Source organism: Petromyzon marinus, chromosome 1 (assembly GCF_048934315.1).
Source record: "Petromyzon marinus isolate PM22_M1 ecotype Great Lakes invasive population chromosome 1, UKy_Petmar_22M1.pri1.0, whole genome shotgun sequence".
Classification (NCBI taxonomy): Eukaryota; Metazoa; Chordata; class Hyperoartia; order Petromyzontiformes; family Petromyzontidae; genus Petromyzon; species Petromyzon marinus.
Window position 1 is genome coordinate 10,370,470 of NC_133667.1, and position 25,016 is coordinate 10,395,485.

At 46.6% G+C, this 25,016-nt stretch overlaps 1 protein-coding gene across 1 annotated transcript; it reads left to right on the top strand.

Annotated features, from left to right (window-relative positions):
• The first annotated feature begins 1 nt into the window (after nucleotide 1).
• LOC116942716 (uncharacterized) lies at nucleotides 2-23,388 on the top strand. Its single transcript, XM_032954996.2, has 5 exons — nucleotides 2-264; nucleotides 2,371-2,872; nucleotides 7,494-7,562; nucleotides 8,203-8,319; nucleotides 9,889-23,388. Exons 2-5 carry the CDS (start codon nucleotides 2,383-2,385, stop codon nucleotides 10,668-10,670), a joined length of 1,458 nt encoding a protein of 485 aa, XP_032810887.2. The 5' UTR covers nucleotides 2-264; nucleotides 2,371-2,382; the 3' UTR covers nucleotides 10,671-23,388.
• Nucleotides 23,389-25,016: the final 1,628 nt, after the last annotated feature.

The following is a 25,016-nucleotide window of genomic DNA, read 5'->3' on the forward strand; positions in this document are numbered from 1 at the left end:
CCTCCCGCGCCCCTCATCCACGGTCCTGGGCCCCTCCCGCGCCCCTCATCCACGGTCCTGGGCCCCCCCTCCCCGCGCTTCGCGGTTGTCGGTCGCGGCGCCTTCGTCACTCCGAGGGAGTCCGCGAGAGGGGAAATCCGGAGGTTGAAACGAAGACACGCAAGGGGCCCAGCCGTATCGCGTCTCGCAAACAACTCCGCAGCCTCCGCCGCCGCCGCCGCCTCCTCCTCCTCCTGCTGCTACTGCTGCCCGGGGCCTAGCGACGTGAGTGGGAGACGCGGGGCCAAGGGGGACGACGTCGCTCGCGACGTGACACCGCCGCTGTCCATGAACAACAATTCCCTGTTGCAAACACGCTTCAGGGTGTCGGTGAAACCGTAGATAAGCTGGGCCTCGCCTCCACCCCACTGCTGGATGGTGGGGTTCGGGGCGGTCACATCCCCCCACGTCGTGCAAATCGCGTAGTGGGTTGTTCGACCGTACTTCAAACCAGCGCGTGTTGGCGAAGGCGGGTGGAGTGTCGCTCCTAGCAGTGCGGTGTTTTCTGTTGCCGTCCGTGTTATCTCTGCAGCAGTGTGCTACTACAGCACCGATTGACACCCTCCACACTCAGAATCAACGTGCGCCTTAAGAGTGTTCGGCTGCTGTTAATGTCCACATGATGGGCCGCTTCATTGAGCTATCGTCTGTTGGCCAGGAGCGATGTGTGTATAGCTCAGTGGGCCCTACCTGGTCAAATATATATATTTTTTTAAAAAAACTCCATAGTTTAATCGTTTTATAGTGTGTGCGGTGGTTGCCCTTCCAAACCACTAGCCAGGCTTCACCCACTGCTTAGCTTTCCGAGATCGAGTCTCGGCTATTGTGAAATGCAAGCGTGTCGATCGGCCTGCACAACACAAATCCGATTCGATTCAAATTCCCAGTGCTTCTGCGCCGCGCCTTGAGGTGATGTGGCCACATTTGGACGCCACCAAGTCCAGCATATGCATACGGTTGTATTTAATCGTCATCTGCTAGGATCATTCCATTGCTAAATGAAAGCCTACCCAAGCCACTGCCACCCCCTCCGAGATCCAGCGATGTAATAATAATAATGCATCGATCAATCTTGATTTGAAGCTTTCGTGACCGCAGGAATCCATACTCTTTGCTTCTTTCGGTGAGGTCACGGAGGTAGAAAAATAAAATAAATGGCGACGTTTCGGGCGCAACACCTAAGCGTCCTGTCATCAGGTGGGAAAGCGTGGGTCTGCTGCTGAGGCAGACGGTTTTAAAAGGTTTAGAAATGGGTGTAGCCCAAAGGGTCATAAAGAAGTGGGCGGGGCTAGTTATGCTAATGTGAGAAATTAGCATGTGACTGTAAGATAGGAGGAGAGCGGCCTCCTAAACGAGGGCACGGAAGTGGCTATGGTTAATGTGAGAGATCAGCATGGTAATGTAAGAACGAATCCATCTATCACCTGCGCGTGATACATGGATTATATTATCTTTTAGGCGCGCTTCTGCGGCCGTCTGGGAATGCTGTTCCGATATTCGGAAGTCACTGGAGCCCTGCACTTTCAAGTCCAGATGGGAAACGGATTACTTCAGAACGGCTTTTCAGTGTTTCGTTCGTTGTCCTTCCCCCGCACCTCCGATTAGCACAGTTGGCAACGTACGGTGGGGAAAAAAGTTCGACATTTAATGGCACCGTCTCCTGCGTGGACGCTCTTTCGGGCCCATTCCATTCCCTTAGCTGCCACCGTGTTATTATTCTTGACCACCAGCCATCAGCTGTTCCAGCGATGTTTCCTGCCAAAGCCCATTTGGTTTTCTTCACAGTGTCAATTATGTATTTAACCTGCGTGTTGTCGAATACATTTTGTTTTCTCCTCGTGCATCTCTCCTTGCAGTGTATACTTTTTAATTTTCGGTCCATTTTCTTTTTTACGTTTCTGATCCAAACAGCAGGTAATCCGCATAATTTAAAACAAATATTTTTCTTTACGTTTTTAAGAGAATGTTTTGTCTTCTAAAAGCACTCCAATATTCCATAGATTTCATTATTTTGACTCTGATACAAGTTCAATAGCTGTACTAGTTACACGCACCAATATGTGTTATTATTGTTTCGCTCTGACAGATATTTCCCAGTTGTTGAGTTAACTTGTGCAGCATTCTCTATTAAGTTTTGCTTATATTTCCTGCAGTACATTGACAGACGTTATAATCGCTGTTGTCAGCAATCTAAGATGGATAATATTACTATTAATATTGATACCTCATCTTTGTATCTTATATAACTGTGAATAACTTTGGCGACAGCATCTCACATAAGGCATGCTTATATCCAACTTCAGTTGTATGATGTAAACCATCTCTCTGCAGCTGAATCGTAGCATGGCGTGCGTGGTGGCCACCCCAGCGCTGGAGCTGAGCGGGGACTTCCCAGCGTGGCTGGAAGCGCAGGGCGTGAACGCGGAGGTGGCCCGGGCCATGGACTCCGAGCTGGGCATCCGGGACTACGGGGTCCTGCGCGCCTGCGTCGGGGACGGCCTCGTGCGGGCCGAGCTGCTGGCCGCGGCGCGCGACCGCCTGCCCTTCGGCTTCTACGCCGTGCTGCGGCAGGTGGTGAAGGCCCTGCGGGGCGCCGAGCCTCACGACGCTGGGACGTCGCGCTGGGATGACGCCACCACCTCCCCTGGCGACGTGACGCTGGGAGGCCTGGTGGACGTGCTGCTCGCACTGTTCAGCGGCTTGAGCCGGGAGCTGCTGCTGTCCGTTCAGAGGTTGGGAGGTGGCGGTGGTGGTGGTAATGATGATGGTGATGGTGGCGATGGTGATGATGGTTCTGACAGCGGTGGTTGGGATGGTGAAGATTGTGGGGATGGTAAGTACTGTAGTGATGTCGTAAGTGGTGGTTGTATGGTAGTATAAGCTGCATTGTTGATTATGCTGGTTTTGAGAGCAGTGTTGGTGGCAATAGTACTGGTGTAATAGGAGGCAATTATGGGAAAACAACGGATGTAGTTTTAATTTCTATAAAACTCACCACACTCATCATTAACACTTGCTTACAACAGAAACATATATAAAGTAGGCTGACGTGGTAAATTGCTCATTTTGACTGCCATTCCATTGTTGTTAGCCTCAATCACTGGCCATCGTTTCTTCAGCTCGCAAACCTGTCTAGTCCAAATCTGAACTTTTCTTAACAGTTCATATGTTTTAATGCGTATGTATTTAAACTGCTGGAATATATGGATCATAAAAATATATATTGACAAAGAAAATGGTATAAAAGCTGAAAAGTGTACAAAGAAGCATAGAGTGGTAAATGTGTGGGGTTGCTCTAAGAGACAGAAAGAGGAATACATGGATCACAGAAAAAAATTAAATTAGAGACAGGATATTGACTCTTTGGTACTTTCGGTAAAGTCACATAGAAAGAAAATAAATTAAATAATAGAGTAACGACGTTTCAATTGCAACACAAGCAACCGTCATCAGGTCTAACTAAATATGAGAGCGAGACAAAACACAGACACGAAGACACACAGACAGACACACAAGCAGAGAGAAACAACATAGACACAGAGACCCAATGCCTCAGGCATTGTGTGTCTATGTTGTGTGTCTCTCTCTGTCTCTGTGTGTCTGTGTTGTCTCTCTCTGCTTGTGTGTCTCCGTGTCTGTGTTTTGTATCTCTCTCAAATTTAGTTCTACCTGATGACGGTTGCTTGTGTTGCAATCGAAACGTCGTATTCTATTATTTTATTTATTTTATTTCTATGTATGCCATCACCAGGGTCCCAAACATACAAATTACTTAATTTGGACCCCTTGGCACTATTCTCCCTCTGCTGAGAGGCTATACAGGAAGTCCCCAGGTATAAGAATAGGTTTTACCCTTTTCTGACAATAAAAACAGGTGTTATGATTTTAGATTTGAAGCTTTCATGACTGCAAGGATTCATACTCTGGTTTTTTCGGTAAAGTCACGTAGGTAAAAAAAAATATTTTATTGATTGTTTTCATTTATTTTATTGATTTTTTTACCTACGTGACTTTACCAAAAAAAACAGAGTACGTGTTAAGATGTTAAAACACCAAACTGAAACCTTTTGCAAGGAATCATGTCTGCATTAACCACAGATACTTGTGGTGAACATGAAAACAAAAAACATGCTCTGACAGTATATGCATTGTCTTTGAAACTTATTCGTCCACACCAGAGACAGCTTTCTTTAGAGTCGAGTCTCAAACAGTGTTAGACCAGAGGACCCCAAAAGGCGAACAGCACAAAGAGAATGCCACTATCACGACATTGAGAGCTCAGGGTGAGCAGCGACATCATGGGACCTCCCTTGCCAGTATCAGGTCACAGAAGACCTGACTCAGGGAAATCCGTTTTTACGGAAATGTTCCCATAAATCGTGTAAAAAAAAAATATGCGGAAATGTTTGCGTTAGTTGCCTAAGCGCAAATAGTGCATCGCGGAGAAGTTGCGGATGAATACTGCGGAGCGAGGCGTAAGCCCCGACTTACGCCTCGCTCCACAAAAACGGCACCAAGCCGGAGCTTCACGAGGATTAAGGGAAATTGATTTTTTAGTAGTGTTACATAATTCTTTCCTTTTGTAGAATTGCGTAATTCTTTGTTTTCTATACTTAGAACTCTTTTTTTGTCCTACTTGTTTCTATTGATAGTTTTCTTCATTTTAAGTTAATTTCATGACTTACTGTATTTACTGTGTCTATGTGTGCGTGTGTAGGGAATGCAGAGGTGTAGGGAATTCCAACAATACCTACATCTCTGCTTTATTGACCTGGTCAAGGCCTATGATACCATCAACAGGCCAGGGCTGTGGGCAGTTATTCGTGCTTGCGGAGTTTCTGTCTCTGCTCACAATCATTAAGGGCTTTCATGATGGTGGGCAGGCCCGGGTAAAGCTACGTGGCCAGGAGTCGGAGCCATTCCCTGTTCACCTTGGGGTGCGACAGCGATGTCCTCTGGCTCCCATATTATTGAACATCATCTTTGGCCACGTAGTTCGAGCTTTCCATGGCTGTACTGGAGGAATTTCCATCTGGTACAGATACAGTGGGAGGATGATCGATGCCCTGGTGCAGTCAAGGGATGACTGCCTATTGGTCAACCATTGGTGATGGAGCAGTAGTTGAGAGAGTGGAGATTTTCCCATACCTGGGCAGTGTGCTTATGACTAGTGCCGGTTTGACAGCAGAGGTCTCACTCTGAATCAGTTTGGCAGCAATATATTTTCATAGGCTGCATAATGCTGTGTGGAAGCTACCTGGTCTGTCGCTCCGCAGGAGCTTCAGGTCTTCTCGGCCGCAGTCATGCCCTCCTTTCTCTATGCTTGTGAAACGTTGACCCCTGTAATGGAACATCTGCGCCGGTTAGAAACATTAAGGCTGGCCTGCCTACAATCCATCCTGGGTTTAATTAAGCTGGATTGTGTGAGGAGCTCACAAATCCTTGAAAGATCTGGACACATTCCCATGAGAGCTCTGGCAGACTAGGCTGCATTGGATAGATCTCCCGCATGCCCAGCCACCGCATGTCCAAGCAGCTTCTGTTTGGCCGCATAGAGGGGGCTAAACAGGCACGACATGGGCTGGAGAAGAGATGGACTGATGCGGTACGAGAGGATGTGGAGCACTTGCCGATGACTGGTACCAGTGGTGTCAACATTGGCCTCTATGGAGGAGGCTCGTGAAGGATGCTTCTGGGCAGTCACCCTCCAGCAACAACAGAGGGCAGAGGAGCGATGCCCAAGACAACGAGCGGAGCGCCCGGCGGCTAAAATACAGCAAGTTGGCACAGTAGGGGGTATAGCTGGTTCATCTACCAGTTATCTCAGTCATCCCATGGCACCTGGGTCTGTCCCGTGACCTCCTGTCAGAGAGCCTTCGACACTTCACGTTGCCTCAGTGCAACTGGCCTGGCACAGGCGACATGGTGACATCACCATCACTGAGTGGCGAATAGCGGGTATTGGTGTGTGTAATATGTGTGTGTAGACGAGCCTACTCCACCTTCATGTGCGCGTGTATGTGAAGTCTAGGCCTAGCCGAATGCACGGTAGACATTCGGAAGTGACTGCTTTCTGTTAACAATTAATATTAAAATAAACAATTGGATACAGTATGTTCCCTTAGTTTAATAATGGGTAGTGTTAGGGTAGATATTCGATTAAATGAAATAATCATTGGAAGTGAAGAGTGTACGTACAGCTATACGATACAGGTAGTGATAGAAAATGGACGACAGTGCGATACAGTACTGTGAGAACTTGGTAGGGGAGGCACAACTATTTCCGGCTTTGGGATTTTATCTTGATTTTGGGGGGGAATTGATCAGTTTCCGACATACATAACATTCGGGTTATGGATCGTTGTCGGGAATCTAACCTTTCCGTAACTCGGGGACTGCCTATACTTATCTGTGAAACATGTCGCCTTTGTGATAGCTTTGTGCTGTAAGAATAATGCGAATGTGACATATTGCAGGGCATATAGGAAGGTGATACCACCTAGTGTGGCTATGAAAGGACTTCAGAAGTAATTCTGTAATATCATCTCACACAGATATTCTCTGCACAGGGTGCTACTAAAACTAAGTTTTTTTTATATGACCAGGTAAGGCCACTGAGCGACCTGGCCACAAATTATAGCTCAAAAAAGTGGCTTATGTAGTAATTTATGTCAGCCAAGTACTCTAAACGCACGTTGTTTATAAATGTGGAGGAAAAAAACGGAGGAACCCGGGTAAAAAATCCAGACGACCACGGGAAGAGAACATCCAAACTCCAAAAATACAGGCGTGAGGCTCAGGATAGAACCCACGACCTCCGGTATACCAGGCAAAGTAGTTAACATCTCACTACTGTGGCACCCCGAAACAGATGTGCTGCTTACCATGGTGAGGGTCCCTCGTGTTTAATTGCATGACTTGATGCTAATGGCACAATTTTTACCTGATTGGTATAAAAAAGCCAAAGAATATGAAACGTGAGTAAAAGTTGTATGTAGTTAAGCAAATTAACCATTGACTCATACCTACTATAATCACCCAGTTTCATTTATTTGGAATAACCCTGTGAGCCATTCGGCTCTTGAATAATTAGTGGCTGACGTCACCCCACATGGGGGGCCGAGGCGCCTCCTCCCCCCTCCTCGGCGTCAACTCACAACCCTCACTACAAAGGCAGAACCCTCGCGTCACGCGATCTCCGTAACGCTGTTGAGACATCAAACTAAAAAGGACATCGTGATGAACAAGGGATTATAACCTTAAAATGAAAAAGGTCCGCGTCACCGCGCCCTTACAAACTGCACACGAATTGATGCAATGAATTTATCACGTCGCGGTCTGCTTTTCGCTTGCAAGTTTCAGATTTACTGCAATACACCCTGTCCTCGGACGGGCAAAAGGCTCATAAATAAGAGGTTTATGTTTTTTGTCATCTCTTCGTGTTTGTTGTACAGGTCAGGCTGAAGAGGATCTGGTCGAGGCCTGGGATGAGATCAAAACTGAACATAAGGACTCGGATGAAGGTAAGTGTTCATTTTATAAATTCACTTTGTTATATTAGTCTACAGTTGACTGTAATACATACATACATACATGATATTATATCGCACTGCACTGCAAAAGTAGTAAATGTATACAAATTATTTACAGCCCTTTATCAATCCACTTAGCTTGTTTGCCCGTCCAAGGACGAGTGTATCTTGCAGTAAATCTGAAATATTAAATAGAAAAATTGTTCAACTCATTATTATTAATGAGGGGGGCTGGTCGACGTGCAGTGACGTCACGCACGTTACACACAGACATTCTTGGCTCATTATATTAAGTATTTGCTGGGTGAAGGCCTCCCCATGTCATGCCGGCCATGCTGGTTATTTGTCCATATTTCACCACGCTGGCTAGTGCGGGTTGGTGAAGGGGACACCCAGGATGGGATCAGATAACACTCATCACACGACCCTACCGCCCCCTAACGCCCTAAACGAACCTAGGGCGCCTCAACGCTCTTCTTTCTTCGCGCCTTTTTAAAATTTCCGCTCCATCACCAATCAATGAGACTCACTTTGGAACCTTGACCCTGACTATAATCCTGAGCCTGGGCTCAGCGTTCAACTTCTCGGCGCTCCCAGTTGAGCTCACGGCCGCATTCGTTTCTGCCCCTAGGAGTGACCGAAGTGTCGGAGCAGCACGGAGCGAGACCCGGCTTCTCTGGGGCCCAGCTGAAAGGGGTGACGATGACGACCACAATGATGGACGTTCCTGACGATGAGCAGCTCACTTGTGAGTGTGGCTGATGGTTTTTTATTGTTATCTTTTCGCCATGATTGTATCCAGGTTGTGCTATAGACGTCATCTCATGAGATAGATGAATCTGTATGGTTCCCTCGCAGAACAGCAGTACATACCCTTCTTGTCAGAGAACGGCACACAAAACTAGATACCAGCATTTTTTTATATTTGGTTCAGGTACACTCGCAACATTTTGGACAGAAATACTGGTATATTTTTTATTATTTTCCTCCATTCATCAAGGTAATAGAAATTATAATTATGCTGATGGCAGAACCTTTAAATACAAAGTAGCGCATGAAAAATAGGCTCAGTGCTTAATGTGATTGAGAATTTAGTAAAACTCTTATCCGGGACGAAATGGGGGGCGAACTTCACAAATCCTGTCCGTAACCTAACCAGTAACCACCGGGAACTATTCACTAGAAGGGCACCCCAACTTCCAAAGTACAGCTGCACTCTTGTCACAAAGCTACCTCTGCAATCGCAATAGAGACAGCACTTTAGTCGTAGTAGAGGGCAGCACTTTCCCACAAAGGGTAATGTTCGTCACATGACAGTAAAACCGATATGTTTCATTCTTAGAGATGGAATTTGGTAATACCGCAGTTTTTATAGTGCAAGGCTTTCACGAAGGTGTTGTATTTTATTAGACCATGTGCAATAGTTTTGCAGTAGGAGGCGATAGTGCTATGTGTTTCTCAAGTATTGGGTTTTTTAATTTTTATTTGAAAACATTTGAACCATAACGCCAGTGCACTTGATGACTTGCCATTTTTAAATCGCGTCACGAAATATTTTTGCGTCCACTGCAGTATTACAAAATCCGGCCTGTATTTTACAGTTAATACACTAGCAGTATTAACCAGCGCGGCCGGCCAGATTTTAATCGTGAAGCTCAACAAGTGGCAAATATGCTACCCCTGCGCAATTTCTCCGCCTAAATGCATTGTTATTGGATTTCATGTGACACTTTGCAGTTAAACTCCACACCGTGATCAACCCCATGCGATAATGTTGTTTTTTACCTCTGTTGAGCTTGCATTTGCTGTTTTCTTATTGTTCTGCCAACATATTGCCCTCATTGTATTTCCTGTTAAAGCACACAGCTTTCACTTCCACTTATTATTGATAATACAACGCCCCCTTAAGTCCAGACTTGAGTGGTCTGAGAGCCATTTGGTTGTGAATCTGATTGCTGAGGTGTTGATGTGCTGGATTGTCAGTTATGGGGTTTGTTTAACCATATCCTCACCACGCTAATCAATGGGGTTGGTGAAAGGGGGGTGGGTTGGGGGCAGGACCACTCAGATATCACTTGCCACTGATTTTAACTATGGCTGGAAATCCAGGTGTGTTAACCATTCACTACTCCACACGATCTTCTCTGAGACCTAGTTTAAATATCGGTCACCTTTCAGACTCAGCTGCCAGAGATTGGATTCTAGGATCATTGTCATCGTTAGGCTCATCTCTTGGTGAAACTTTCTCTCAGTTATCAGCCATGTCAAACGTGCCCATCAAGACAGTCAAAATCCCTTCTGTGCTTTGCATCATCAGCTGAGAACGCGGAAGGAGAAGAAGGAAGCGGCGGAGACGACCTGGAGCTGAGCGTCAACGACAGAGAAAACCTTAACCTCCCAGACGACCATTACAACGATGACGACAACAATTACAACAACGACGCTTACAACAATGACGACACTTACATCAACGACAACACTTACAACAATGAACATTTCAACGACGAAGACAATTACATCGACAAAAACACAGCCACCGCCGAAACGAGCAACTCGCAACCCACTCTGTGCAGCGGTGGCCGCGATGGTGATGGGTCCAGCGACAGTCCGTCGCAGTCCCAGGCTCCCGAGAAATCTACGGCAATCGCGCCGGCTTCAGCTGAGAAGGCGCGTCCACACCAGTGCCTGCACTGCGACAGCCGCTTCTTCAAGACTGACGACCTGAAGCGGCACATGCGCACGCACACGGGCGAGCGACCCTACTGCTGCGAGGTGTGCGGGCGCGCCTTTTCACAGCTGTGCAACCTCAAGAAGCACTGGATCACGCACACCGGCGAGCGGCAGTACCGTTGTGCGCTGTGCGGCCGCGCCTTCAAGCACTTCTCGGGGCTGCGGCTGCACGAGCGTACGCATACGGGCGAGCGGCCGTACGGCTGCGACGTCTGCGGCCGCGCCTTTGCACACTACTCCAACATGAAGGCACACCGCCGCACGCACACGGGCGAGAAGCCCTACACGTGCGATGTGTGCGGCCGCGCGTTCTCGCAGGTCGGAAACATGAAAATGCACCTGCGCATGCACCACGGCGGGCAGGTGTGACCTGAGCTCACGGGGAGTCGAGTCGCCGGTACCGCAAAGGGAGATTTGCGTTTTGGTATCAGCACGTGTCTTGAAATACTTAGTATTCTCCAGCTGCTAAAGAGATAGCGCAGGTGTGAGGAGTCTTTGCCGCATTGAGGGTTGCATAGATCTTTCGAATACAATTTGGAGGGAGTTGCCAGCGCTGAGACGCCATTGGGAAAGGAGGAAGGGAATTTTGATTTTCGGGATCTGTGTGTGTCGAGACACTTGGTTGGGATGAGCTGCCGTGGAGATGTAGTACAAGGGTGGGGAAGCTGTTCCTTACTCGGGGCCAAATAGGACCTGCAAATACCTTCACAGGTGGGCCACACACGATCACACACGCCTCGGTCACGTTTGGCTCTTCAGGAGGCCAGTTGTAGTTACAGAAGCGACTTGAGTGCATTTGAAATTATATCGAGTGTTTATGGGGGCCCAGGGCTGTTTTAGTTTTGTGGGGTGGCCATCTTTGTATATTCAATTCCTTCCCTTTACTGTTTTATTACCACCCCTGCCCAATGTTAAGCACTCTCTTGTTATTTATCTTGGTTTCTTCAGTTCTAGTGTTTAACTGTTATATATGCATTGCTAAGCTCAATCAAAAGTTAATTAAAGCAAACAAAACTACATGTTTGCTCAGAGATGGCACAAATGGGCACAGTGTTGCTATGGTTTTATTTTGCAATTCACTACAGTATTTATCATAGTGCTTCAGTATATTGTGTTTCTACCATTATAAAGCAGTACAGGTGGTCCCCGTTATGTCGTCTCGATATACGTTGTGTCGCACTCACGTCGCTGACTTTTTGAGGAACCCAACGTAAAATTTCCCCGCACACACAGTCGTTACGGCTTTTCCGACTCATTTCACCCGAGTCGAAAACACTGTACAACTCGTATTTCGCGCATGCGCTGCCACCTTTCTCAGTCCCATCTTGTTCTCCAACTAATGTAGCGAGTGCTCCTTGTAATCGGCGTGGACTTTATTGCAAAACATCGTCGCAAACCTTCAACAATGAGTAGCACGCGTAGTGCTAGTGACAGTGCAGGTGACGGTGCAGGTTGTGAGCATAAAGAGAAAGCGCAGTAGTATTACGCTCGATGTTAAAATGGAAGTGATAACGTGTCGTAGGAAATGTCAACGGTGCGATTGATATTGGGCGCCATTTGAATCTTCCTCCCAACGAGTGTATGTACGATAGTAAAGAATTCTGATGAAATAGAAAGTAAAGCTAAGCATGTTTTTAAAACATTCGGAGGTTAAAATTACACGGCAAAGAAGTGCTATCGTGGGAAAAAATGACACGATTGCTGGCCTTGTGGATCGAGGATCTGCACAACGAGAATACGCCGATCAGCTTAGCCCTCGTTCAGGCGAAGGCCCTAAGCTTGTATGAGGACTTGAGAAAGCGGTTGGGAGAGGAAAAGGCAACGAAAAAGAAACCATTCAAGGCCGCCCGTGGATGGTTTTGCAGATTTCAGGCACGATATCGTTCAAGAACGAAAAAATACGGGGAGTCAGCCAGTGCCAAAGCAGATGCTGCTGTGCTGATACGTTTCCAGAAAAAAGGTGGTTATGAAAAAAGGTGGTTATGATCGTAGATAGGTGTTTAATCCTCTCCCAACACAACTCATCCACTCAAGGTAACAAAAACTATAGGTTAAGGTAAAATCTTGTTACAATACTGCTTAATATTGTGCTTTATGCAACAAAATGTGTTTCTGTTTAATTATTTGCTTTACAATGTCAAATACGTTTTCTATATATATAAAAAAAGGATTCGTTACAAATATGTGTACGTTGTACCGTACAGGTTATTCTGTACATGTCAAGTACGTATTTTGGTTGCTAGGTATGAAACAATATTTGCCTAAGTTACGGTCCCTATCTCTACCTTATTCCATTGTTTCTTATTGGAGAAATTGCCCTGCTTTGCATCACATGGTCAATGTTTACGCTCTTACGGTCCCTATCCCCCCCCGCCCCCCCATTAACATGTATTTCTATGGGGGGGGGGGGGGGGGGGAAGTTCACTATATGATTTCGTTAGCGGTCGCAACTTTCTGGTCCCTAACCCCGACGTGCATTGGGGACACCCTATATATTTAGAAATCCCCTGCTTTCATTGGTTCAACCCCAACAGGCACCCTGGTTATTGCTGGTGGAGTATTAACCATATACACTGTGCGCTGTGTGTTTCACAGCATATGTTAAGAGATCCTGTGACGTTCAAAAGGAGTAGGCAATATGTGCCGGCAATTTGCCATACATTTGGAAATATTACTTGCAGATTACGAAATTGGAAAATAAACACGGCAACATCGCCCCCTACTTCCAGGCTAATTCCCAATTTGCAGGTCGGTGCTACTTAACACCTTGTGCCACACAGAGACAGCTGCTACTGGGTGGTGCCCTTGGCTAAACTATCAGGGCACTTAAATGGTTGCGATAAGATATGATTTAAGGTGCTTTGAATTGCTGAGACATTTCAGTGCCCTGTAAGTGCAAATCCGTATGCTTACAATTCCATTTAAGATGCAATAATTGTGTTTTGTCTTTTTTTAAATTCTTTTTGTCCGAAGTCACAATGCCAAGCGGCCAGCAACAAACAGCACTATCAATGTTAAATATACGTCAACGATTTTTTTCATTGAACAAGGCTATAAGAGCTTGGGAAAAGAGATGGGGGAGGGGTTTGGAAGAGAATTCCAGAGTGGAGCAGTGCAAGGAAAGAAACAGAAGTGTTGTTACCTGATACTTAAACACTACAGATAAGATGAACATTCTAGCATCACTGCACCACAGGTACGTAGGTGCGGGAAGTTCAAGTTCACAGGAAAAGTCACCATAGTAGTGATAAGGAGGTGACTGATCGCTGGTGAGCGAATCGGTGAGTTCTGGATCATCAATAAACCTGTTTGCTTTCCTCGAAATTCTGTAACAATTGCATTGAGGTAGGGACTGGGTACTTCACCCCACGTGATGGTATTCTAAGTGAGGTCGAATACGAGTTTGTGTTGTAGTAATTGTTTAGAGTTAAGGATTTGGTGAAGAAGAGAAAATCACACCTCTGGTCTTTCATCCATGTAATTTTCTGTGACTCACCTAAAGGAAATATGCATACAGTAATTTGAAAATAATCAATCCTAACATGCACATTTTGATGTTCCTGATAAGCTGCATATTGGGCGTTTTACGTGTGACATCGATTATTGACGTTTAAATGTGTCAATTACCGTATTTAGTAATTATTATTGAAGAAGGAACTGTGTCATAATTACTTATTTAATCTTCATTATTGATGCAACAATCAATATGGCTTGAGCCTCCAGCTGAGAGATGCCACTTGCTGGCATCTAGGGTTCCCGACAGGAGGCCTTCCAGCAGTGGGTGTTGACCATGGCTCATAATGATGGTTCCCTGAAACACATTCCTGCGGAGGGAGCTGGTAGGAACGTTGGGTTGCTCGGGCAATGGCCAGGGTTCAACGGCGGCGTGGTGTATTCTGCATAAATGCCCGACTGTGAGGGCGGGCACAAGCCGGCGTGAGTAGGTTAAACGTTGAGTTTTATAAGGGCACCACGGGGTGACCAGCCCCTCCCCACCCAGCCCCACCCCCCACCCAGCCCCACCCTCCCCACCCAGCCCCTCCCTCCCCACCCACCCCTCTCCACCCAGCCCCACCCCTCCCATTTTTGGATGCACGACGGACGGACACAATAATTCCCTGTGGGCTGGTGTTATCAGGAGGTTCCTACCAGTATTATACTCCTACAACAGTTACGCCAAGCACATGAGCTAATTTTCAGGAGCCTCACTGAGCGCCCAGGTGAACACAATTCCGGTTATCTTTAATAATTGAATAAAGAATCGCACACAATTACAATGTCGTCATCGTCATTACCCATGGTCAAATCCACTGCTGGATGAAGGCGCCTCCCCATGCCGCCATCTCGCGATCCTGCGATGTCACCGAGCACCTGCAAACAAGCTGATTCCATTGCTCATTAGTGGATGTTCTCTTGGATAGTTCAATTCCTTGGCTTCCACTCCATTATAATACTTGCCCGTTGACTGGTATTTATTATAGCCTACTTTTCTTCACAGGTTGAATGATGTCATAACCTGGGTATGTTCTCTACATCGTGTTTTCCTCTTTCTGTCTCAAGGAGATTCCAAGCATCTCTCCATGCTTTGTACAATTTTCAAGTTTTCTATACCTTGTTAGTGACCATGGTGTCTCCCAACCATTTGTCATAGCAGGCAGTATTAGCTGTTTACGCATATGTTTTAATGAGTGCGAACTTTAAGCACATTGCTATGTTACTTTGCATAATCAAGTTCATCTTGACAAAATCACGTGAACCATGGGCTTTATTATTACGCGTGTTAACTCAGAAGATCCTGAGTCTCGTAAATATTTTTTGCAGGTTTGTTTTCCAAAGTTTTCACAGGCGCGGTTGGTGATTGCTACCTATATTACAATTGAGTAATCTGTGGGTAATTTTTCGAATTTGCACCGTGACGCCAGCACACTTGCCAATGATCTCCCGAGATCTTTAACGTTCAATGTGAAGCAGAAGGAGCGTAGTATTTATGGTTAATACCGCAGTATTAATGATGGCGGCCGTTGGAATCGAACCGTGAACCTCTGCATCAAGCGGCGAACATGCTACCGCTATGCGAAGCTGAAAATGTATGTACGTATGTTGAACTTATGAAGGCTGAGCAATTTACTTCTACAAATCTCATAGGACATTTATTTTAGTTATTTGAAAAAAACTGCTTCGTTTATTCCTCACTCCTATTCTTAGAGCTACATGATGTACATTATGACACGCATAGCATGTTTCCTGCACTGCTGAAATTTACATTACATTTTTTTTAATGAAGGTGCGGTCACGTGGCGCCTGGGGCCCATGACAGCGCGTTTGGTAATATGTGCCGCCAAACGACGAGTGCGCAGTTTTTTTTCTTTTGCTATAAAACTGAAAGTCGTTTCGTCTGAAATGATTCCGACCAGGAAACTTTTTTCTCGTGTTTTGTACGACAGTTATCGTGCGGTCGTTCTGTGTAACGTTGCAGTTAAGTGGTGAGGCTCTAGTTGGGTGATTTTTTTCCAACCTGTGGTCTGCAGGGACACCGGTGGTCAGCAATAATGTGGGAAGTGCTCCGGCGGATCCGTTACGGGTACGATTTTGTTCACGAAGTGCCATGCGTTTTTTTTTTCTACATTGTTGTTCGCGAACATTTTTTTTTAGGTTTGACTTTTGTCTGCGGGTACACAAATGTTGGGAAGCACCGCTCTGTGTAATCCTCACCCTATTAAGTTTTGATTAATAATTGCGAAGTATTTACGAACATTACCGCGCTCGTTGCTTAACGAAAATGTGGCATTTTACCCTCTTGAAAGCACATTTTACTTGCATGGTGTCAATGTTGGAGAGCAAATCGCTCAACCTTATCTGGAGCGCTGATCTCTAGTTTGAAGGTAAATGTAACAGTGCATCCCTGCAATTGCTTGCCCGTGCCACCACTGATGGAAAGATCTCCAACTAGGGGAAGCTCGTGGAGAGCCCCACTAAGCTGGTATTTGGCTTACTCTTCCACATTGGCTCACGCTTTCCCCGCACGACACGTGACCTGCCGATCGACCAACTGGTGTACCCATTTATACTCATTCATCCACTCACCCCACACACGCACCCGCCCATTCGCCCACGTATTCAACCACACAAACATTCGTGGATTTTAGAATATTGTACCGTTGTTTTAACGGCAGGTCTCTGGATTGCAAGTCCAATGTGCTAACCATCATGACATCGCAGCAGCGTGCCATGTGTTGAAATGTAAACAGTACTGTACTCTGATGGGTGAATTGCTACATGGTTCTTGCCCATGCAGACTACTGTCACGCTGGCTCTGAGAGCAGGGTCTTGAGATCCGAAACGAATTCTCTCGATTCACAGTCGCTGACACCACCGGCCATTGTGTCGTGAGCTGCTCGATTATTACGGTTTCCGCCTCTGAGGTACAAAAAAATATGATCAGAAGAGTGGAGAACTATGCATGGTAAATACAGTGTCCTCTGTGGTGTATTTTTAGGAATCTTGACAAAAGCCGGGACGGAGCCGTGGTGGCGAGAAGCAGGAGGTCGTGGGTTCGATCGCGACTCTGACGCCTGTATATTTGAAGTTTGCGGTGGCCCTCTGCCCGTGGTCGCATGGATTTTTCTCCGGGTCCTCCGGGTTTTCCCTCCATATTTAGAAACATGCATTGAAGTGTACTTGGCTGCTATAAATTATTTCCGCGTGATAAGTCACTGCGTCGAACTATCGCGTGTTGCCGTGTCGCTTATGAAAAAGAGCTGTGTAGCTCAGTGGGCCATACCTGGTCAAATGAACATAGTTTACAGGTTAGTTTTAGAAAAAAAACTCCCGCATTGTTTCAACTGCCGCGCCTGGAGAGGTGAAACCGGCGACCTCTGGATTGCAAGTCGGCTGTTCCAACCGTTACACCACGACAGTGTCACTTATGTAATTACTATAATAAATTAAAAGCTCATCAGGGCCAGCGTTTTCCCAGTGGTGGCGCTAGACATAATCAAATTAAGCAAAAGCACACGGCCATAAATAGCTCAAGGCGCCCCGCATTCATATATCCTGCATAGGGATGCACCAAATATCAGCTCGGATTCAGGTCCTTCTAAACAGTACAAAAAGAAGCCCATTAATATCTCATTCTCGTCATTTCACCACATCTTACATTTCTCTCCGATCTGCATCGCTATTTTACATCTCAACTCGCCACGTCTATGTCTTGGTGGGTACATTGCCTAGCGGCAGCGCTTGTTGCAGATATTCACGGTTGGAATCTAATGGCTGCCCTGCTTAGTGCTGCAGGTGCATTCACCGTAAAGATACGCTCCATCCACTTCACGGTGGACATCAAAGATCCGCTGGCGTCATTCGCAAGAGTAGGCCAATGTAAGGTTCCACATTTGAAAATTACCCGTAAATGTTTCGATTTAAAGCTTTCGTGACTACAGGGATTCATCTTCTTGGTTCATTCGGTAAAGTCACGTAGAAGGGAAATAAAATAAAACATAAAATAAAATTCTCACGACGTTTCGGCCACAACGCAAGCAGCCGTCCTCAGGTGAAGAAACAGAGCTGTCGGAAAGACAGCGCTCCAATGAACACTGCTAAGCTTGGCAGCATATTTTAAGCTGGGTGGGAGCAGAAGAGAGCCTTAACAAAGGAGTTTACATATCAACAGAGGAATTTAGCATATTGATGACGAATGCAAATATGGGGTTAGTGACTCCTAGCGGAATGTGTAGGCAGTGGGGGGTCTCAAAGTCATATTATGCTAGTGTATTATGTAGGATTAGCAGTAATAAAGGGAGGGAAATTTTAATAATAAAGAACTGCAGCAGCCAAACCACCGCGTATCAAGCTAGTGTATGATGTGGAAAACAGAAAAGGAGTTTCTAAAGAACTACAAATACCCTACTACCATACAATAAACCGATGGAAAAAACACTAAATATAAATTACATCAATATAATCAATGTACTCAATATACTCTCCAATAAGCTGAGCTATTAACATAAAGTAACTGGGTATACACTACACTATATAATGACGGCCATATAGTAAACTGATAAAAAACTAAAATATTAAGTGACTTTACCGAATAGAACCAAAGAGTATGGATCCTTGCAGTCACGAAAGCTTCAAATCTAGAATCAATATTATCAATAAACTCGATATACTCTCCAGTCAGCTGAACTACTAACAATAAGTCACTTTACATTACAATTCTATGTAATGTGTAGTGGTTCTATTTTATTATTTCCCTTCTACGTGACTTTACCGAAAGAACCAAGAAGATGCATCCGTAAATTATTAAATAGCAATTATACATAGCAGTTATGGTCCCCTATTGGGAGACTGAATCCCCAGTTCACTCTTGCAAATGACTCAAACTGGTCATTTCCTACCTGGTTTGCCAAAATAAAGTTGAACTCTTGTCTGTACCCCTTTTGTCATCTCACTCTCAGAGCTGAAATGAAGATCGCCAAACACAGGGTACCGATGGGCTGAGAGTGCAGTGGAGTGGGGGAGGGCAGTGCCCCCCCCCCCCCCCCCCAATATTCACAACACCCAGGCCAGGGGACCGGAAACCTGCGGCTCTTTAAGAACGGCTTCACGACGTTATGAATTAAGGACCGTATCGCATTCGCGTGTATTGTGGCTCTTTAAATAGTTTTTTTATATTTTTACCGATTTTTTTTAATTGCTTTTTTATATTTTGGTCTCCGACTTGACCCCGGCGATGCCCCCACGGTTGATCTCATCGACACCTCTCGTCATCTCACGTGGCGTTTATAATTCACAGTGGTGGTGGTGGGGTGGGGGCAATTAGTTTCTACTTAGGATCCCCCAGCGGACCAGTACCACCATGCGCTTCGTATTACTGTGAATACTGGTAATACACAGGTTACATCAGTTTTCATGCCGGTAGCTTTTACACACGAAGGCACTTGGCGAGCCGTATTCCTGTACACAATAGGGCCAAGCAGTGTGAGCGAGCTCCTATTAAGTATTATACTTAAGTACTGTACTCCGGCTGGGAATGGCGTTCATGTATGAAGGCGGTGATGTTGTGGCCAGCATCTCACATCCAGCACCGTCCTGCTTCTCGTTACGGCTGAGTTCACGTCGATGATTTAAAGCTTTCGTGACTGCAAGGATCCATACTCTTTGGTTCTATTGGGTAAAGTCACGTAGGTAAAAAAATAAAATAACAATTCACTAATTCAATAATAATTCACTCCAGCGCTGTCCTCCAGACAGTCTCGTCCCTTCACCTGATGAAGGCCGCTTGTGCTGTGGCCGAAAACGTCGTGATTTTTGTTATTTTATTTTTTTTACCTACGTGACTTTACCCAATAGAACCAAAGAGTATTCACGTCGATGAGTTCCAGACCCGGTTCATACATTGTCCGTCGACTGCTACAGTACAATCGCCCATTAAGCCATGTGTTTTTACATTATGAGACCTCCTTTGCCAGTAACAAGATATAGGAATAGGTTTTACCCTTTTAACTGGCACAAAAACTGACACCTTTATTCAAGGCATCATGTTTGCAATAACCACAACACAAGCAGTCAAAATGCAAACAAAAAGACAACTCTGATAATAATATTGGCACTGTCCTTGAATTTGATTGGTCCACACCCGAGACGGCTTTTCTTAGAGCCTAGTCTCCACTGGTGTTGGACCAGAAGATGCCAAAAGGCGTACAACTCAAAAACAGCGCACTATCAGAGTATTGAGGGCTCGGGGTGAGCATTTACATTGAGACCTCCTTTGCCAGTAACAAGATATAGGAATAGGTTTTACCCTTTTAACGAGCCCTCAATACTCAGTGACGATCATCTTGAACCAGGTCCTGGGCCTCCCCTAGGTCGGCTCGGCCTCCAATGAGTACCTGGTGCGGTGTGGTAGTAAACGTCGCCACTGGGGAGACAGAGGCGGTAGGGCGTGGTTCTGGCCACCCACCGCCTCGTGTGCGTTGCTGGCCTTCATAGGCGGTGTTCGCTAACAGCACTTGCACCTACGGTCTGTTACAGGCTATACGGGGGATCTTTGTCTTTGGAGCGGGTAGTGCAATGGTCAATGCGCTGTGCTACTAACCTGGCGACAAGAGTTAATTCCCCGCTCACGATCGGCACCGGTGACGATTATGCGAATGGGATCTGGCCCTCCACTAGGTCGACTCGGCCTCAAATGAGTACCTGGTGCGGTGTGTAGTAAACATCGCCACTGGGGAGACAAAGGCGGCCGGGCGTGGCGCTGGCCACTCACCCCCTCGTGTGCCCTTGCGACCTTCATAGGGTGCTCACCGACAGAACTTTCCCTAACAGTCTGTTAAAGACTGTACAGGGTGGGGGGGGGGGGGTCTTTGTTGTTAGTGATGGTGGTGATTTGTGGTGGTGGTGGTAGAGGTGGTACTAGTGCTAGTGGTGATAGTTAATGGTTGGTGGTGGTGCTGTGAACACGAACATCACCCTAGATTTAAAGTTTTCGTGACTGCAGGGATCCATAATACTCTTTGGTTCTTTCGGTAAAGTCACGTAGGTAGAAAATAAAATAAAACGAAATCACGACGTTCCGGGCGCAACACAAGCGTCCGTCATCAGGTGGGACAACCACAGCAAGAAACAATATTGCTGAAGTGGGCCCACTTCAGCAATTGTCCCACCTGATGACGGACGAAACGTGATTTAATTTATTTTATACCTACGTGACTTTACCGAAAGAACCAAAGAGTACGGACATCACCATAAGAGATACAAAGGCGGCCGGCCGTGTGCGTTACCGAACACGCCACCACCAATATCGCTCACACCACACGCGTGGCTACTCAATAAAAGACAACGATCCCCTCGTGCAGTTTGTTAGGGCAAGTGCTGTGAACCAATGGCCTGAACAGCGCACCAAGGGGTCGGTGGCCAGCACCACGCCCGGCCGCCTTTGTCTCCCTCGTGGTGATATTTACACGCCACGCTAGTTACTAATTTTGAGGCTGCGTCGACCGAGGGGAGGCCCATGACCGGTTCAGATAATCGTCAGTGGTGACCGTGAGCGGGAATCGAACTCGGGTCACCACCACTATCACCAACACAACTATCTCTAAACAAATATCGCCACGAGGGAGACAAAGGCGGCCGGGCGTGGTGCTGGCCACCCACCCCTTGGCGTGACGTTCGGGCATTGGTTCACAGCACTTGCCCTAACAAACTACACGAGGGATCGTTGTCTTTGATTTAGTATCCACACGTGTGATGTGAGCGATATTGGTGGTGGCGTGTTTGGTAACGCACACGGCCGGCCGCCTTTGTATCTCTTATGGTGATGTCCGTGTTCACAGCACCATCACCAACTACTCACTACGACCACCAGCACTACCACCCCCAATACCACCACCACTACTACATTAAATCGATCACCGATAATTTTTGCTGTGCCGGGATCTTTTTCTTCATCTGGTTACTGGTCGATACTAAACGATGTTGGTAACACTTGTTGCAATACTCATTTACACCAATTTGGATTTCATGAACACGTCTGAGCTTATGTAACTTCATACGTAATGGAATTGAAAAGCCACGGCACTCGCCATCATTGTCAGCCGCGGTCAATTCACCGATGGCTGAAGGCCTCCCCCATTCTGCCATCTCTCACGCTCCTGCTATATCATAAATCCACCTCGCACCTGCGCATCAGCCGATTTCATCGCTCCATCCATTCGGTGGACGAAAGATTAAGCTTGCTAAAGATGTGAATGCCGGATTGTACGGTGGTGTATAAAGCACGCGCGGTTTTTTTGTTGTTGTTGGTAAACGTGCATTTGATGCGCTGTACGAAATGTTCGTTTGAACAGGTGGCAACATGCGCTGTGTGGAAGGATTCCTATAAAACGCGTGCCACATTCCATTAATTGGAATGTGGCACGCATTTGATGAACCACCCGTGCGAGAATGAGCGTTACACCCAGACCCAGGACTTGAACAAAAGATCCCATTCGGCAGCTGACTTAGTGACCTTGGGACAGCCATTATGAACCTGGTGAGAGACAGACACCCAAAACCAGTGCTAGAAGTTAGCAGTTACTACCGGCTGAGCAACTGGGCAGAGCCATTATGATTCTCCCAAGAGAATGAGAGAGAGAGTGAGTGAGAGACACCCCGACACGGGGCTTGAACTCAGGCTTTCAGAGGTGCCGGTCATTTGCCCTGACCCAGCCATTATGAATCTCCTGAGAGAGACAGAGAGAGAGAGAGAGTGATAGACACACCCCAGAACCCAGGGCTTGAACTGGGGTTCTCAAGAGGTGCCAGCTAATTGCTCTCGCGCGGCCATTATGAACCCCTTAGGAGCTGCGTCGCCGGCTTTGCAGTTGATTAAGCGTGCCGTGGATGAGACCCCGCAGCCCTTCAATGTCTCTCTGACGATTGTTTGCCACCATATGGCCCCGTGGTAATGAAGCACGGGTGAACTTTGAAAAGCAAACAGCAACACAGATTGATAAATGTTCATTAAACACAAACATCTGCTGCCTGCCAAGAGGAATGCAGGATTCGTTGCAGGGAATACATCACAGGCTGCGTGACCCCACGGGATGGTAATTTTCCGTGCATTTTTCTTTTTTATTTATTTGAGCAAATTAATGTTTTTGGCAGCCCCCAGAATTAATTGACAGCAAGCCGAAATTGCGTCCCTCCCCCTTATCTTATACGATGTTATGTTGAAATGCGTTGTATGAAAACATGAGAATGAGTTTCAGATTTTAAAAAACATGTTATTTCAGACTGTTAAGGTCAATTTCTGATTTATTTTTGTTCTCCGATTTTTTTGGATATACTCAAATCTATTATATTGTTTAACTGTTTCATGCGTGTTCATGCCAACAAAATTGACATCGCCTCATGCCAAAAAGATGCCAAGTGGCAGGAAAAGCACGGATTTGATGTCATGTTAGTGATGTCACTTACTGTGACGTCATATTTTCGGATCATTCCAAAATGAAATATATGTTGTTTTCGGATAATCATCAGTTTCATATTTTGGCTACATTTTTTCCAAAAAATTTCGGATTAATAAACAAAAAACATCGTAAATTCAGCCCTAGTGTGTGTTTTTGTTTTTGCGCATTTCTATATTGAAACCAGGGGTCGGTAACCTGCGGCTCCAGAGCCTGACCATGGAAGTCCAGTTCACCATGGAAGTCCAATTCACCACGGAAGTCCAGCTCACCACGGAAGTCCAGTTCACCACGGAAGTACAGCTCACCATGGAAGTCCAGTTCACCATGGAAGTCCAGTTCACCACGGAAGTCCAGTTCACCACGGAAGTCCAGTTCACCATGGATGTCCAGTTCACCATGGAAGTCCAGTTCACCATCGATGTCCAGTTCACCATGGAAGTCCAGTTCACCACGGAAGTCCAGTTCACCACGGAAGTCCAGTTCACCACGGAAGTCCAGTTCACCACGGAAGTCCAGTTCACCACGGAAGTCCAGTTCACCACGGAAGTCCAGTTCACCATGGATGTCCAGTTCACCATGGAAGTCCAGTTCACCATGGATGTCCAGTTCACCATGGAAGTCCAGTTCACCACGGAAGTCCAGTTCACCACGGAAGTTCAGTTCACCACGGAAGTTCAGTTCACCATGGAAGTCCAGTTCACCATGGATGTCCAGTTCACCATGGAAGTCCATTTCACCACGGAAGTCCAGTTCACCACGGAAGTTCAGTTCACCATGGAAGTCCAGTTCACCACGGAAGTCCAGTTCACCACGGAAGTCCAGTTCACCATGGAAGTCCAGTTCACCACGGAAGTCCAGTTCACCATGGAAGTCCAGTTCACCATGGAAGTTCAGTTCACCATGGAAGTCCAGTTCACCACGGAAGTCCAGTTCACCATGGAAGTCCAGTTCACCATGGAAGTCCAATTCACCACAGAAGTCCAGTTCACCACGGAAAGTCCAGCTCACCACGGAAGTCCAGTTCACCACGGAAGTCCAGTTCACCACGGAAAGTCCAGTTCACCACGGAAGTCCAGTTCACCACGGAAGTTCAGTTCACCACGGAAGTTCAGTTCACCATGGAAGTCCAGTTCACCATGGATGTCCAGTTCACCATGGAAGTCCATTTCACCACGGAAGTCCAGTTCACCACGGAAGTTCAGTTCACCATGGAAGTCCAGTTCACCACGGAAGTCCAGTTCACCACGGAAGTCCAGTTCACCATGGAAGTCCAGTTCACCACGGAAGTCCAGTTCACCATGGAAGTCCAGTTCACCATGGAAGTTCAGTTCACCATGGAAGTCCAGTTCACCACGGAAGTCCAGTTCACCATGGAAGTCCAGTTCACCATGGAAGTCCAATTCACCACAGAAGTCCAGTTCACCACGGAAAGTCCAGCTCACCACGGAAGTCCAGTTCACCACGGAAGTCCAGTTCACCACGGAAAGTCCAGTTCACCACGGAAGTCCAGTTCACCACGGAAGTCCAGTTCACCACGGAAGTCCAGTTCACCATGGAAGTCCAGTTCACCACGGAAGTCCAGTTCACCACGGAAGTCCAGTTCACCACGGAAGTCCAGTTCACCATGGATGTCCAGTTCACCATGGAAGTCCAGTTCACCACGGAAGTCCAGTTCACCACGGAAGTCCAGTTCACCACGGAAGTCCAGTTCACCACGGAAGTCCAGTTCACCATGGGCAGGGGTCAGCAGCCTGCGGCTCCGGAA

What these genes read in the sequence shown, in the direction of transcription:
- LOC116942716 (XM_032954996.2), top strand. Translation starts at nt 2,383, where the DNA reads ATGGCGTGCGTGGTGGCCACCCCAGCGCTGGAGCTGAGCGGGGACTTC. An exon ending in TGGTGAAGATTGTGGGGATG is followed by an intron (nt 2,873 to 7,493) that starts GTAAGTACTGTA and finishes TTTGTTGTACAG; the next exon opens with GTCAGGCTGAAGAGGATCTG. An exon ending in ACATAAGGACTCGGATGAAG is followed by an intron (nt 7,563 to 8,202) that starts GTAAGTGTTCAT and finishes TTCTGCCCCTAG; the next exon opens with GAGTGACCGAAGTGTCGGAG.